Source organism: Phodopus roborovskii, unplaced genomic scaffold (genome assembly GCF_943737965.1).
Source record: "Phodopus roborovskii unplaced genomic scaffold, PHOROB, whole genome shotgun sequence".
Classification (NCBI taxonomy): domain Eukaryota; kingdom Metazoa; phylum Chordata; class Mammalia; order Rodentia; family Cricetidae; genus Phodopus; species Phodopus roborovskii.
Window position 1 is genome coordinate 36,085,561 of NW_026126517.1, and position 15,706 is coordinate 36,101,266.

Below are 15,706 nucleotides of genomic sequence, written 5' to 3' on the forward strand. Positions count from 1 at the left end.
TGTGGCCCTAGAGCAGCCAGGGTCCAGATTGCCATATGTGGCTCCTGTTGCCACCAAGAACCGTGAGGATGCTCAGGGTCAGATCAGCCACCTGGGTCCAGGCTGATGTCTGAGGGACAGGGTGCATCCAGACCTGAGTGGCTTACAATGCTACTAGGGCAGTGGTGACAACCAGACACAGCTGCTACTAAGGACCATGTTGGGGTCCATGGTCCTACCATGGCTGTGGTCTGTGCTGATATCAGGGTCCTGCATTGCCACCAAAGGTCACATAGAGAAAGGCCCATGGTTAAGACTGCAACCTAAGGCCTTGGGGGTGTCTGACATCCGTAAGGCTGCTTGAACCATTCCCACCTGAGTGGTTATTCCTTACACCCAGAGCTAAGATGTAATCTGGCCATGACATCCCAGCTGCTGCTAAGGGCCATGTCTGAGTTTGAGGTCCAGCTGCAACTGGGGGACTGTGTTGATATCTGTGGCCTGTGTTACTCAGGAGCCTTAGAAACCATGCAAGATGAAATTAGAGGGTCATGATAAGCCAGCCCCATCCTTTGCTGGCCCTGAGAAAGCTGGCCTTGCTTCTCACTGGACACTACAGCAAGAGAGATGGCCCCACCTCTCACCATAGGAGAGGCTGAACTAATCCTGTGGGCATGCACCTAGGGGAGCTGACTCAGGCCTCTCACCTAAGGTGGGTTGGCCCAGAGTGACCAGCTCCCTTACCACCCAGGCCCACAGCCGGGCCTTGAGTTGACCCACCCTAGCATCTACCCCATCTAGGACCTGCAGGAGCTCATAAGAAGTCTGGTCCTGTGGAACAATACCCAAATGATCTTCAAGACTCAGGGCAGCTACAGGTTATTAGAGGAGTTCTAGTGAGGATCCTGTGAGGATGGTGTACCAGAAACCAGGGGTCTTGAACTGAACCAGTGACTTATTGCAATGGACATTTGTGGTCACTAAAAGAGGATACTGGGTGTCCTCCATCTCCTCATCTCCACCTATTCTTTGAGGAGCCTTGTCGGTGTTTGGATTCAAATTCTGAACCCCATGATTTTGCATCCAGCACTGCTAACTGCTGAGCCATTTCTTCAGCCCTTCATTATTTTATGATGGTCTTACATATTTTGGGTGCAACACACACAAAAGACATTCCCTTAGCTTTAATGCTACTACGGACATGATATCAGGTTTCATCGAATTTGCACAATCATTTCTCACTTAGCCCACCTCTGTTTGCACGACAGCAGGATTTACCCTTCCCTATTTCTATCACAGTCTCGTACTTGGTTGTTTCTCCCCTCTCATACTTGGCTGTTTTTCTTGTATCACACTTGGTTGTTTCTCCCCTCTCCCACTTAGAAATTGCATCTCAGGACTTGACTTTGCAGCTGTAGCAGGCGGTATTATTGGTGGGTTTTGCAGCCTAGACTTATGCTGTGGGGTCATAGTGTCACTTTGATCAGGAAGATGAGATTGGAAAGTTATGTAGTTGAGAAAAGAAATGATCCCTAGAGGAGAAGAAAAAAAAATGAGGTATGGTTTGACGGGCAGATGGTCTGTTAGGTTTTAAAAATCATATTCATCATTTCATATTCAGTCTTAAAAGGCATCTTTTCTGTAATTCCTTCCCCACCCCACCCCCACTATAGGTTAATTTGCCCTCCAGTAACCGCTTTCTCTGGTTAAAGTTCCACTCTCCTGGATTTCAGCAATGGTGCTATTGTTTTCTGTGTGCCCTTAAGCAAGTTACTTAACACATCTCTTTCTGTGAGAGAACAAGTTACTAATTCTAGGCTTTTGATTGTCAAATCTAGCTTTCCCCACAGCACCACCCTGCCTCTCCACATAGAAACATACTATACTTCTATGTCTTCGATGCTACCTCATGTTACAGAAATGATTTCCCATTCCTCCTCTAGGCACAGAGCAGGGCACTGACTCACCAGCACAGACATACAAGATGTCACTGCACCAATTAAGATAATAGGCCCACAGGAACTCTGATTCCATGGTGCTCTTTGTGTACCACTCAACCTGGGCCAGAAACAGGTTGAGGCAGAGGAGCAAGCAGACAGCTGGGACCAGAAAGAAAGATGTCACACCTATCAGCATCTTCCATCTGCCTTGGCTGCCACCCCCAGCTCCTCTTTCATTTGCAGGGATCTATCCATGGCAAAGATCAAAAGATTAAAGACTTGGGAATTAGCCAAGATGAGAGGAAGAAGGGGTCCTCCCCCTTGGTATACGACAATTATGGCATGTTCTATGCCTTGAGACAGGACAGGGAGCTGGTCACTAGGTAATGTGGAAGAGCAGTAATGGATAGGGAAGACCATGGAAGCCCCCAGAGAGACTTAGTTTCTTTGACTATTTTCCCCTCAGTGTGTTACCTTGCCAGTGAGTACCTGAGCAGAAGCTGAGGATGCACACCTTCAGATCCAACTCAGAGGACAGGATTCCTTCTGCAGGGTGGCAGGAGCTGAAGAGCAAGCCGAGGCCAGTAAGCATGCAGAGGACAGAGATGATGAACAAGGCCCTGGAATACTGGAGGTAATCTGCAGTGAGGAAAGGCTTGGTTACACTAGTAACATCCTAGAAGAAAGCTAGAGAGCCAGGCATAGTGGCACACACCTGCCATCCCAAACTCAGGAGGGCTAGGGAGTTTCAGGTCAGCCTGGGCTACATAGTGAGTTCCAGGCTAGCCTTGGCTACTTGAGACCCCGTCTCAAACAAACAAACAAATGGGTATGTAATTAAAGCTAGATAAAAATCTCAGATATGTGAGCAGGACAAAATAAGAAGAAATGGAGTTTGCCATGTGGTACTATGGACACTGATAAGAGCTTTACTCAGTAGACAAAAGATGAAGTGGAGTTTGCCACATGGTACCATATGATCTTCTTCCCTAAGTTTTCACTGTCACTTCAAACACCTCTCCCCATCCCCTTCTGATACATGATTTCACTATGCATCTTAACCTGGCCTTGAATTCTTGCTGCTCCTGAGTCTGTGCTGGAATTATAGGTACATACTACCACTACCTGGTTACATGAATTTTCTTTCCTAAGGACAAACTCTTTGTTGCCAAATCAGGGATAATACATCAATATTTCTGTCGTTAGCTTATAAGAGGAGTTATTGCCATCATAAACCAGCTTAAAACTTTTTTGTTTCTAATTCTAACTCTTTGGAGGCTGTCCTGGAACTAGCTCTTGTACACACCAGGCTGGTCTCTAACTCACAGAGATCCATCTGCCTCTGCCTCTCGAGGGCTGGGATTAAAGGCATGCACCACCAACACCTGGTAACTTATCTCTAAGTATTCTTTTTCTACTCTCTGTATAGAGTGGGTAAGAAATGAGTTGTTTTCCTGAAGATTTTACAATAAGAGTTTTCCTCAGGTACCTGTTGTAAAAATCATTTGTGTGTGTGTTCTTCCTGTGTCTTTGCATGTGTGCATAAGTGTATGCAAATATGTAGAGGCCAGAGGTCAATGTTGGGTGTCTTCCTCAATTTCTCATTATCTTGTTTTTTTTTTTTTTTTTTTTTTTTTTTGAGGCAGGGTCTCTCACTGAACCTGACTACTGACTAAACTGGAATGGCTGGCCAGTGAGCTCCGGGTTTCTACCTGTCTGTCTTTGCCTCCTTAGTGCTAGTGGTGGGGCTTTACAGGCACACATCTGCACCAGTCCTGTTGTTTTATTTTCTTACCTAGGTTTTGGGGATCTAAATTCAGATCTTCATGCTTGTACTCCAAATACTTTGCTGACTGAGCTATCTCCCCAGCCACACAAACATAATTTTCAATGGCTATAAAATAGTCAGTCATAGTCACTACTTTGCCCAATGAATATTTGTTGTTGAACCTGGAGTTTGTTTCTCTGGTTTTTCTCTAAATGATGTATCTAGCATTTGTTGACCTTGTCAACTAGAGACTGAAAAAAAAATGGAGTTACACTTACTGTAGCTTCTATACTGCAATGATTTCAAGATCAAACATACGAATACAGCAATTTAATACCCATAGCCCTCTTTTTCTGAGAGCCTCCCAAAGCCTTATTTCACATTTGTTTAGGAGTTTAGAAGAGTACAATCATTCCAGTGTTGTGGACTATTTTTTTTAACTATGTAAAGATGCGTTACATTTGCTTATGCTGCAGAATATTACTTTAACTGTGTAAATGTGTATTACATTTGTTTATGCCATATTTGTTTAATGATGTGAGAAAGTGTCTTTAATTATGTAAAGATGTGTTGAATTTATTTCACCTTGCCTGCCTAAGGTACCTAATTGATCTAACAAAGAGCTGAATGGCCAACAGCTAGGCAGAAGAGGGATAGGTGAGGCTGGTGGGAAGACAAAATAAATAGGAAGAGAAATCTAGGCTGAAGAGAAGAATGAGAGGAAGAGGAGAGAATGAGAGAGATGCCCGGGGCCAAAACCAGGCAGCCACCAGCCAGCCAGACATGGAGACAACAGGAAAGTAAGATACAAAGAAAGGTTACAAAGTCTTGACACAAAACTTAGATAAAGAGAAACAAATTAAAATAAGAGCTAATATAGAGCTGAGCATTCATAACTAATATTAAATCTCCATGTCAATGTAGGCCAGGCTGCCTCCAGAGTTCAGGGACCCTTCTCTCTTCTCTTAGTTTTTGTTTTGTTTTGTTTTGTTTTGTTTTGTTTTAGTTTTTTCAAGAGACAGGGTTTCTCTGTGGTTTTGGAGGCTGTCCTGGAACTCATTCTGTAGACCAGGCTGGCCTTGAACTCACAGAGATCTGCCTGCCTCTGCCTCCAGAGTGCTGGGACTAAAGGCATGTGTCACCATGGCCTGGTCTTCTTAGTTCTGCTAGAGAGTGGATGTTGATTCTAGAGTAAGGGTGGGTGGGAAACACATCCCCAGCCTAAAACCTTTCCCTCTTCCAGCTTCTCCACTGACATTTTACTGAAGCTTTAATAAACGAGATTTCCATCCAGAAGTAGAAGCCTTTCTGAGCCACTATAGTCTATGATCTCTTCAGCATCATTTGCATGTAACATGCCTCTCTAGTTTCTTTCAGACACATTTGAAGCAGGAAATAGCTCTGCTCTGTCACTGAAAGTTCTAGAAGCACTGCTGTTTCATTTCATTTTATCTGTGTTTGGGATTGAACCCAGGACTTTGTTCACATTAGGCAGGCATCTGACCACTCTACTGAGACACCACTCTTTTAATTTTGTTTTTATTGTTTTATGTGTATGAGTGTCCTGACAACAAGGGTTCCTGCCCACCATAGGTGCACATAGTGCATGGAGGGCAGAAGAGGGCGTCAGATCCCCCCAACTAGTTGTAAACCACCATGTGGGTGCTGGGAATCTAACCTAGGTTCTCGGGAAGAGCAACTAGTGCCAGTGTGGGTCACCTCTCCAGCACCACATACTGCTGCTTTGTAAACGTCATTCAGTATTCACTCTTGGGCTAACTTTGAACTCAAGATAATCCTGTGGATTCCTCCCAAGTCCTGGGATTACAGGAGTGTATTATCACATCCAACCTCTCCAAACACAGTTAAGTCCAAGTCCAGTTTCCAAACAACCTAGAAAAAAGAAGTTGTGTACCAAGGTTATTTTAATTTGTCAGGAATGGTGGCATATGCTTTTGATCCCAGTACTTGGGAGGCAGATACAAGCAGATCTTTGAGGGTTCAAGGCCACTCTCGTCTACACTATCAGTTCCAGGATAGTCAGAGCTACATAGTTGAGGTCCTGTCTCAAAAAAAAAAAACCAAACAAAGATTATTTCAGTTTTATACAGGTGAGGTAGTACCACACAGGTGGTGCCAGCACTTGGGATGTACAGACAAGAAGATCAGAAGTTCTAGGTTGTCCTCAGCTACATAGTCACCTGAAGGCCAGAGAAGGCGACATGAGACTCTATCTTTAAAATAATACAAAAAAAGCATGCTAAACAAAACAAAGCTGTTTAAAAAAATCTGCCACATAAATTTCATTTTGTTCTCTATAGGCTGTTACTTATGATAAAAAATAGTCATTTCCAGTGGGCAGTGGTGGCTTATACTTTTAATCCCAGCACTTGGAAGGCAGAGGCAGGTGGATCTCTGTGAGTCTGAGGCCAGCCTGGTCTACAGTGTGAGTTCCAGGATAGTCAAAAAAATAAATAAAAGTAAAAATAATAATTTCTATCTGTAGAAATCATAAGCCTGACCACAGAGGTGAATTGCTTTGAGGCCTCCAACAAATTGGCCATACTAAAAAGAAAAGAACTTAAAGACAGTGTGTATCCTGGGTCACTGAGAATGAGTCCTGTAACCTTGAGAGAGACCCACCAGCCCGGATGGTTCTGTAAGAAGCCCTGTGACCTACGTATCTTTTGCATGTTTAGCTCTCAATACCCCAGTCAGTCCTTGTCTGCAACAGGAAACTTGACCCAAATTGGATCTTGATTATTATGCTTGGAAATGTCAATTTCCTCCTTTGCATGTGTGAACTAATGAGCTGTAAGGCTAAGTAAGCTTGGATGTCACTTTTTGGCTCCGGCACACTAATAAACAGGAAAACCTGGACCATGGAGATAAAACAAAACATAAACAACGAAGACTGTCAACTGGACATTGGAGAGCCAGAGTGACTCCATGGTGCGGTTTTCTTTGTCTGAGAGAGAGCCCAGTCTTGGGTCCCTTCACACCCTCTGCACTTCCTGCTGTTGGCAGTTTATGACATTCTTATCTTTAAAAAAGTTCACCCTTAAGCTTACACTAACTCACATGATTCTGGTGTGTGTGTGTGTGTGTGTGTGTGTGTGTGTGTGTGTGTATGTGTGTATGTATGTGTGTGTGTGTGTGTGTGTGTGTGTGTATAGGTGGGGGCAGCAAGATGGATCAGTGGCAAAGGCACTTCATGCCAAGCCTAAAAACCTGAGTTGCAACTGGGCACTTGCGGTGCATACTTTTAATCCCAGCACCAGGGAGGCAGAGGCAGGTGGATCTCTGTGAGTTCCCGGCCCAGTCTGGGCTACAGAGTCAGTTCCAGGACATCCAGGGCTGTTACACAGAGAAACCCTGTCTCTAAAAAACAAAACAAAACAAAACAAAAAAAAAAACTGACTTGGATCCCTGGAACCCATGGGGTGGAAGGAGAGAAGCAACTCTGGAAAGTTGCACTCTGACTCCCACAAATGTGCCATGGCATATGCATATCCATATATACACAAAAATAAATACATGTATAACACATATATGTTAACATACATTCACACACACACACACACACACACACACACACACACACAGAGTGGTGTTTGAAGCAGGTATGGCTATGTTACCAATGCTGGTCTCAAACATAATCTTCCTCCCCTACAAGGAATGAGATTACAGGCATGTGCTATCATGCTTAACATATTTTTCCCCTGAGACAACATCACAGGATCATTTTCCTTTTTGAGATAGAATTTTGTGTAGCTCAGGTTTTCTAGAACTGCCTTCTGAGTGCTAGGGCTATAACCAGGTGCCACCACACCCGGCTAATGCTTTGTATAAACCTTGCACACGGTAGGTAAGCACACTGCCTACTAAATCACACCAAGCCCTCTACATTTTGGAGGCAGTGAGACAGGGTAGCTCTTGCTGTCCTGGAACTCACTATATAGACCAACCATGCTGACCTCAACGTGAAGAGATCATCCTGCCTCTGCCTTCCTAGTGCTAGGATTAAAATATGCATCACTATGTCTGGTCCCCTCCATTTTAGCTATTTATTTGTTTGTTTGTTTGTTTATTGCAGAACTGGATACTGGTGATGTCTTCCTGCTACATCAACTAACAGACACATTTCCAATCTGAGTTTAATATTCAAAGGATGAAGGCACACTGGCTGAGAGTAACATGCACTTCTATTCATCTCACAATCTTCTCCAACTTCACCCCTGTGCTCCTGAAAAACTACATGGATCCTTGAAGCTTCATGAGAGCAAACAAAGCTTGACATCACAAAGTCTAACCATCCTAATTAACCAGTTCTACTCACAAGAATTGTATGCCCCAAATTACACAGCCCAAATGAAACACTTAAGAGTTTAAAACATCTATATTTGGTTAACTTCATTGCTTTTGTCTTTTAATCCACCTAACAAAACAAAATAAACCAAAACCAAAGATCCTAACACTGAATTCTAACCTTCACTTCCCGTAGAACCAAAACTCTACTTTTCCAAGAGATTCATTTTTATTTTTTATCTGTGTGTGAGTGAGGGTATGCCACAGTTTGGGTGTAATACTGACTGTAAAGAGGGTCAGGTCCCCTGGAGCTGGGAGTAACTGGGAGCTGTGAGCCTTCTGACATAGGTTCTAGGAACTATAACCTGAATCCTATGAAAGAGTACCTAAGTGATTTTAACCACTTAACCGTAGCTTCCGTCCTGATTTTGAGACAGCATCTCATTAGTTGTCTTGGATGGAGTAGAATTTGCTATGTAGATGAGTACTGGGATTAAAGGTGAGTGCCACCACACACCACCTAATTCAAACAATTTTTTTTTCTTTTGAGACAGGGTCTCACTATGTTACTCTGTCACAGAATTCACTCTGTAGACCAAGCTGGCCTTGAACCCACAGAGATCTGCCTCCTAATTACTGGGATTTAAGGCATGTGCCACTATGGCCCACCATTAATTCAAAATTTTAAAGCAAGACCGTGTGTGTTTGTTTGTTTGTGTGTGTGTGTGTGTGTGATGCTGGGGGCAGGTCCCAGGGACTTGTATATGGCAGATGAGTATTCTACTATCGAGCTTCATCCCAGCTCTGATTCAGCTTTTGAAGGGCAGCAAATTTAGCTATCAAAATGTCAAAACTCTTGAGACCTCTGGTACAAAAGGGCCCCCTGTATATGTCAATAAGAAGCCTTGATCTAGAAAGAGGAATGGCCTATATAAAAAGGACACCCAAGTATCAATCGTGTGGGTCACCTGTATCCAAACCCATCCCAAGCTTACACAGTAGCATCTTATAAATGTCAAAACAATACCACCAGCTTATTATCATTTGGGATAGGAATCAACCTGGGCTCAGAAAGAGGACATATACAGGACACCAGTCACATTTACAACTTGTCTCAGATTCAAAGATCTTGAAGGAAGAAAGGCAACAAAAGCACAATGTAGTAGAAAGCTCAGGAATTGTGGGGCCTGTGGCATTGACTTTAGTGGCACTCACAGGGTGGCTTGGGTGTGTGGCTCCAGCATAGCTCATGGTGGCATAAGGTCCATAGTCCTGCGTTGAGCTCAATGCCATTGTTGGTCACCAGGAACTGCACCCAGCTCAGTGGGGACGTGCAGATCAGCAGCAGGAGGCTAAAGACAGAGAGGCTGCCACCGAACATCCGGGTATAGGTGTATGCCTGATCCACATACAGCTGCCGCTTCTGGGCTGACATCGATTGCTTGTTGGTAGGAAGGGTAGGCTACAAGGATGAGGGAAATAGTGCCCAAGAAGCTAGCCCCAGATTCTCAAAGACTCCTATCTCTCTCTACCTCAACATCCCCATGTTGGTTTGATTTGTACACCAGTTTCCTCACCTCTTGTTTGAAAGCCGGCATTTCTAAGATGGCCTTTTCTGTCTAGCTCAGTCCTCACATCAAGTTCCCTTCCTTTCCTCCCCTCTGACCTTCTGTCTCCTTACCCTTTGGTATTTCCGGTTCCCTTTTATTTTGGAGACCTCAGGACTGTAGAAGGTCATGCTTTGTTCCTTCCTCTCCATCTTGGCAGCCAGTTCACTTTCTAACTGCCATGGAATTTGTCTCAACGCCCCCTCACACATGGCCAGGAGAATTCTGGGGACAGGGGCTGATTCTCTTTTCATTTTCTTCATTCTCATCACACAAGGAAGAAATCACCTCTCTCTCTCTCTCTCTCTCTCTGTGTGTGTGTGTGTGTGTGTGTGTGTGTGTGTGTAAGAGAGAGACACAGAAAGATGCAGAAAAAGAGATGTTCCCTAACTTCTCCAATTTTATTAAATTTACACATATATTCTCAGAATTTGTGTGTTAGGCTTCATGCCAGCCCCTAAAATATAAAGATGAAGACAAATTCTCAGAATAAATTTTAAAAGTGTAACTCCAATTTCAATTGTTTGTGCTTATAATTCAACAGTATGAATGTGTCAGTAGCCAGTAGCCAATGCAATTCATGTTTTTTGCCAGAACTCTAAAAGAGTCTTGATACAGCTATGAGCCTGTCAGTCATGGCCCTTTGTGCAGCATCCTTTTTCTCCCTTTCTTACCCTGGTTCCTCTTTTATTTTAATTTAATTTTTTATTAGTGTGAGTCTGTGTGTTTGCATGTGTGTATGAGGTGTTTTGGGGCATGCATGTAGAGGTCAGAGGAGAGTCCATTCTCTCCTTATACCTTTGCATGTGTTCTGGGAATCTATCTTGGGTCCCCAGGCTTGAATAAAGGGCCTTTGCTCACTGAATCATCCCATTGTCCTCTTGTTCCCTCTTTTCAATATCTCTGTTCATGTAAGGACACCACAGGGCTGAAAGGACCCACCAAAATGCCAGGAGCCAATGCCCTGAACACTAAAATATGATGTGCTAAAAGTGACCACGCTCTAAGATGCTGTGGTGGCGCTAGGCTCTCCGGACCACCTCAGCCTGCTGATGCCCAGGTGACACCCATCTCCTTTTTAAACAACTGTCTACACCTGATCCTAACCCTCACCTCCTAAGAACTCAAGAAAATCAAAGATGCAGTGCAGACGGCATTTAGTTTTCAGAACAATGGTGTGTCAAATCAACACACTGCCACATCACCAGCTCTTTCTTTGTACACATGTAAACTCTGGTCCCTAAGTCTGTCTGAATCTAGATGCCTATCAGTTTATTCTAGCATACCCTCTTCCCGACACCCATGTCCTGTTGAAGCCTGATCTCTATTTTGGCTGGTGAGAACCACTAGTTCTATACTTGTTCATGTCCATGCTGTAGCATGCAGACTTCCATGTGTGTGATATATTTGTGTGTGGCATGTATCCACATGTGTGTACCTGTGTGTATGTATGGAAGCCATAGGTTGATATTAGTTGTCTCCCTCAGTCACATGCACCTTATTTTCTTTTGTTTTCACTAGACCTGGAACTTTCCAATATGGCTAGACTGGCCAGCAGGCTCAGAGCAACTAGTATCTCTGCCTCCCCAGCACTGGGGTTATAGCTGCATGCCACTGCTCCAGGCTTTGTGTGTGAGTACTCGCTGTTGAACTCAGGTCTTCTTGCTTGTGTGACAAACACTTTCTTTCTCTAAGGGTTTGTTTACTTTTATGTTTAATGAGAAGACACATCAGAGAAGGTGCCTCCAGAGACAAGAGAGTGTCAGATTTCCTGTGAGCTGTCTGATGTGGGTGCTGAGAACTGAACTTGGTTCTTTGGAAGAGCAGCCTGCGGGGCTTCTTTTCTAACTGAGCCATCTCCCCGGCTCCTCTGGTATAACACAGGTTGATCCCATACTCATGATCCTCCTGAATCTGCCTCATGAACATTGCCTACTAACAGAAGCCAACACTGCCAGTCAGACTGCCTTCAGCCAGAGTACTATTTAACTTTCCTGGCATTAGTTCAGTGCCTGGAAACAAAGTATGTAAGATGAGTGGCTGGATGATCTACACTCTTTTAGACAAATCACAGAGGTTGGTACAGAGGAGAAAATGGTTAACACTATCTATCAGAAGAAAAGTAGAGAAGTGGTATGGAAGCTATTTTTTAAAGGGATTTCTCAGGTAATCAACATACAGAGCATTTGGGGCAAAGATATATCCCAAGGCAGGAAGCCATGAAAAGCCTCAGGTGCTCAGGGCACTAGCAGTGTGATTCTACTAGGTTTAAAATAAAGGTTACAACTAAGGGTGCTGGTTCACATCTGTAATTTCAGCTCTGAGGAGTCATAGGGAGGAGAATCACCCACGAGTTTGAAACCAGCCTGGCCTACAGAGTAAGTTCCAGGCCAGCCTAATAAAGAGTGAGACGCTGTCTAAAAATACTAAAACACAAACAAACAAAAAAACCTCATATATTGCTTAACACAACTGATGGTTAGATCCTCTTGCTGAAGACACCACATATTTTGATTGTAGGATGTAGAACACAGAAAAATCAATCAGAAACATTCTCTCTGCTGGCTAGCTTTCATAGAGTCAGCAAGTACTTTGCAGGCTGCTGGGGGAGAAAGGACATCAGCAATCTTACCCAGCACTGGATCCTTGTAAGATCTAGGTAATGATTACGAGATCAGTGCCCCTGTGCTGTCTTTTCAAGCTTGCTTGAATACAGTCTTGGCCCAGGCCACATTGAGACAGAAGAAATACTAATATTGGTAGAAAAACTGTTACCCCTGGGATCCCTTCACTGCTGGCATTAACCAAGCATACCACCAAACAGATGATGTTGATGTAATGTGGGGTGTCAGGCCATTTGTGAACAGTGACGAGACATTAAAGGAACAGGTTGGCACCATCCAATCCTCAGGCCTACTCTCAGTAATACCCCAAAGGGTAGGACATTGTGTCTAGCTAGGAACTTGCTAGGGTCTATGATGGATACAATAAAACAAGCATGTAAATCTGGTGGCTGTGTATATTGTCATTTAGTTTATATTCAAGCCATTGTCATTGTTTTGAAAGCAGTTTTATTAGAAGAAAATATGGAGTAATATATTTTTTACTCTGAAATAGGCAATGCTTAAGAAAAACAGTTTAAAAAAAAAAGCTTCAAAGAAATATTTTGTAAATGGGATTACCTTCAAATGAAGAGCTTTTGTTCATCAGATAACAACACCAACAGAGTAAACAGGCAGTCTATAGACAGGTGACTTACAATATGCATAACTAAGGTCATTTGTTAGGATATGTAAAGAATTCTTTAGGGCTGAAGAGACTGCTCAGCAGTTAAGAGCATGAAGTGTTCCTGCAGAAGACTACAGTTCAGTTCCCAGCACCTCATATTAGAACATTCACAACTGCTTGTAATTCCAGCTCCAGGGAATCCAACACACTCTTCTGGACTCCACACGCATGCACATGCACACAGACACAAATAAATAAGTCTTTAAGAAAAATAAGATTTATTTTACCAAGCATTATGGTGGCACATGTCTTTAATATCAGCACTCAGGAGGCAGAAGTCAACCTGATCTACATGATGAGTTCTAGGCCAGCCAAGGGAGCATTCTGAGACTGGGCTAGTAAGAAGGCTCAGATAATGAAGTACCTGCTATGGAAGCTTGAGGACTTGAATTTGGATCTCGGTGCTCACATACAAAAAGCCAGGGGTGGCATCTGCTTGTAATCCCAGCAGGAGTGAAGCAAAACCAAGATCCCTGGGGCTCACTGGGCTGCTGCCAACCCAGCCTACTATGCAAGCTGCAAGACAGATCGAGAACCTGACTTTAAAAAAGAAAGTGCCAGTGCCAACAGAACAATATGTGCAGTTGACCCCTGACCTCCAGATGTGTGTGCATACGTATAATACAATGCACAACTACACACAGAGGAACACATAAGAATTTATGTCAAGTCTTTAGATAATTTCAATTATTTTCCTGTACTGGGGTCCTAAAGAATAAGGTTATTCTAGGGAAAACAACTGTTGGTTCCTATATGATTGAATTGGTATGCTAAGGCCCTTACTTTATACATACAATATTGTGATGCCTGAATTTAAAAATGCATGACTTCTATAATATAGAAATGAGTCCAGGCAGAGTTGCCACACACCTTTAATCCCAGCACTTAGGAGATAGAGGTGGGTGGATCTCTTGAGTTTGAGGCCAGCCTGACCTACAGATCTAGTCCAGAACAGCCAAAGCCACAGAGAGAAACTGAGTCTCATACAATTGACACCACTCTCCATATTTCCTTTTAAGGAATCCTGTCCTAATTTGCAACTCCTCAAGAGTGGGGTTGTTTCTCTCTTTGTTTGAGAAATATCCCATATAGTCCAGACTGGCCTTGAACATGCTATACAGCCAAGGATAAACTTAAATTTCTTTTTTAAATATTTTAAATTTTTAAATTTAATAATTTAAATTAATGTGTATATCTGTATGTGTGTATACCACATGTGTGCAGGTGTCTGCAGAGGCCAGAAAAGGGTGCTGGATCATGTTTCAAGCAGCTTACAACTGCCTGATGTAGATAAAGGGAACTGAACTTTCATCCTCCAAAAAAGCAGCAAGTCTCAATAACTAAGCTGGCTCTGTAGCCACTAACCTTGAATTTCTGATCATCCTTCCTCTACTTCTAAAACTCTGGGATTGTAGGTATGTGCTATCAGATCATTTATGGAGTGCTGAGGATCAAAGTCAGGAGTTGTATACTCTAGGCCAACTTTCTGCCGATTGAGTTACATTCCCATTTCTGCTTTAGTTTGAGATAGGGACAGGTTGACTTTTAATCCCTGGTCCTATCAGCTCTGCCTCTCAAGTTCTGGTATTTCAGGCATGTACTAACATGCCTAGTAAGATCTTAGAGGAATATCAAGTATTTGGAGCTATCAGAGTATATAGAACTTGTGCATCAGGAGTGAGATCTGAAGTTCTATCCTTAGAACTGGAAACTGTATCAAGTATAAATTTGTGTGTGTGTGTGTGTGTGTGTGTGTGTGGTGTCTGTGTTTTATGTGTATGTGTGTGCATGTATGTGAGAAGTGTATACGCATACATGTGTGCATGCTAAGGCCAGAGAAGGACATTTTGTTGTAGGGGTAACAGTGTTGTGGTGGTAGCATGAAGGTTATGATGGTGGTGGTTGTGGTAACAGTGGTATATTCAAGACATGCACTAGGGGAACTTGAAATGTTAAGCACACAGGATTGTTCTTTCAATGGAAGGAATAAAAAACCTGTTACCTGCCCAGAAAACGTATGACCTTTGCACTTTATGTGTGGCTGGAGATTTTCTGGCACTAGATTCTCCCCCAGACCCTTACTATAAATTTGTTTTCCTCAGTTAGTCTATAGTGCCTATCTTTAAGGGCTTTATAAAGAGTTTTGATGCAATTACATCTGATGTGTCCTTAGCTTCCTTGGTTCCTCAAGAAGATTTAAAAATGATATTGTGCACATGGGATTAAATTATCACCAGGAAAGTCTTCAACTTGTGCTGTGTTTAAATATGCCTAAAGTAAACAAGTAAGGTATGCACCATTGTTACTGAATCATGTTGAACTAAACTATCTTCTTGCCTCTTGTTGCTTGTCACTCCTCTGCTAGCTATGAAGGTCACAGAGACCCTTAGAGAAGGACATTGAGTGTCCTACTCTACCACTATCCATCTTATTCCCTGAAGACATAGTCACTCACTGAACCTGGAGTACCCTGGCTGAACAGCAAGCACCAGGCATTCTCTGGTCTTTGCTGCCCCTGCACTGGGGCTACAGGCATGTGTGACTGTACCTAACCTTTTACATGGATGTTGGAGCTCTGAACTCAGGTCTTCAGGTTTGTGTAACAGGTGTTCTTGCCTATGCAAAGAAATTTTCGTTTCTGGGCCATCTCTATATTATATATCGTCACTCAGAATAATGGAAAGATTCAGAATCTGATTTCTATGACTATGGCAACTCTTATTAAAACTTTTATTTGGGACCAGCCATAGTGGCATGTCTCTAATCCTAGCATTCGGGAGGTAGAGGCAGACAGATATCTGTGAGAAGCCAGCTTG

General features: G+C 43.1%; 1 protein-coding gene across 4 annotated transcripts in view; it reads right to left on the reverse strand.

Annotated features, from left to right (window-relative positions):
* Positions 1–1,191: 1,191 nt before the first annotated feature.
* Positions 1,192–15,706, reverse strand: part of Tmem202 (transmembrane protein 202) — a 28,278-nt gene continuing 13,763 nt past the window's right edge. The window contains exons 1-5 of one of the 4 annotated variants that reach the window (XM_051197632.1): positions 9,677–9,777; positions 9,211–9,457; positions 2,409–2,558; positions 1,947–2,078; positions 1,192–1,511 (exon numbers count right to left, since the gene is read on the reverse strand). In XM_051197632.1, coding sequence (XP_051053589.1) covers positions 1,273–1,511; positions 1,947–2,078; positions 2,409–2,558; positions 9,211–9,457; positions 9,677–9,754 — 846 coding nt within the window. In that variant the 5' untranslated portion in view covers positions 9,755–9,777 and the 3' untranslated portion in view covers positions 1,192–1,272. Of the gene's footprint in view, positions 1,512–1,946; positions 2,079–2,408; positions 2,559–9,210; positions 9,458–9,676; positions 9,778–15,706 lie in introns of those variants that run through there. The other 3 variants (XM_051197631.1, XR_007835305.1, XR_007835304.1) reach the window with 3 other exon arrangements.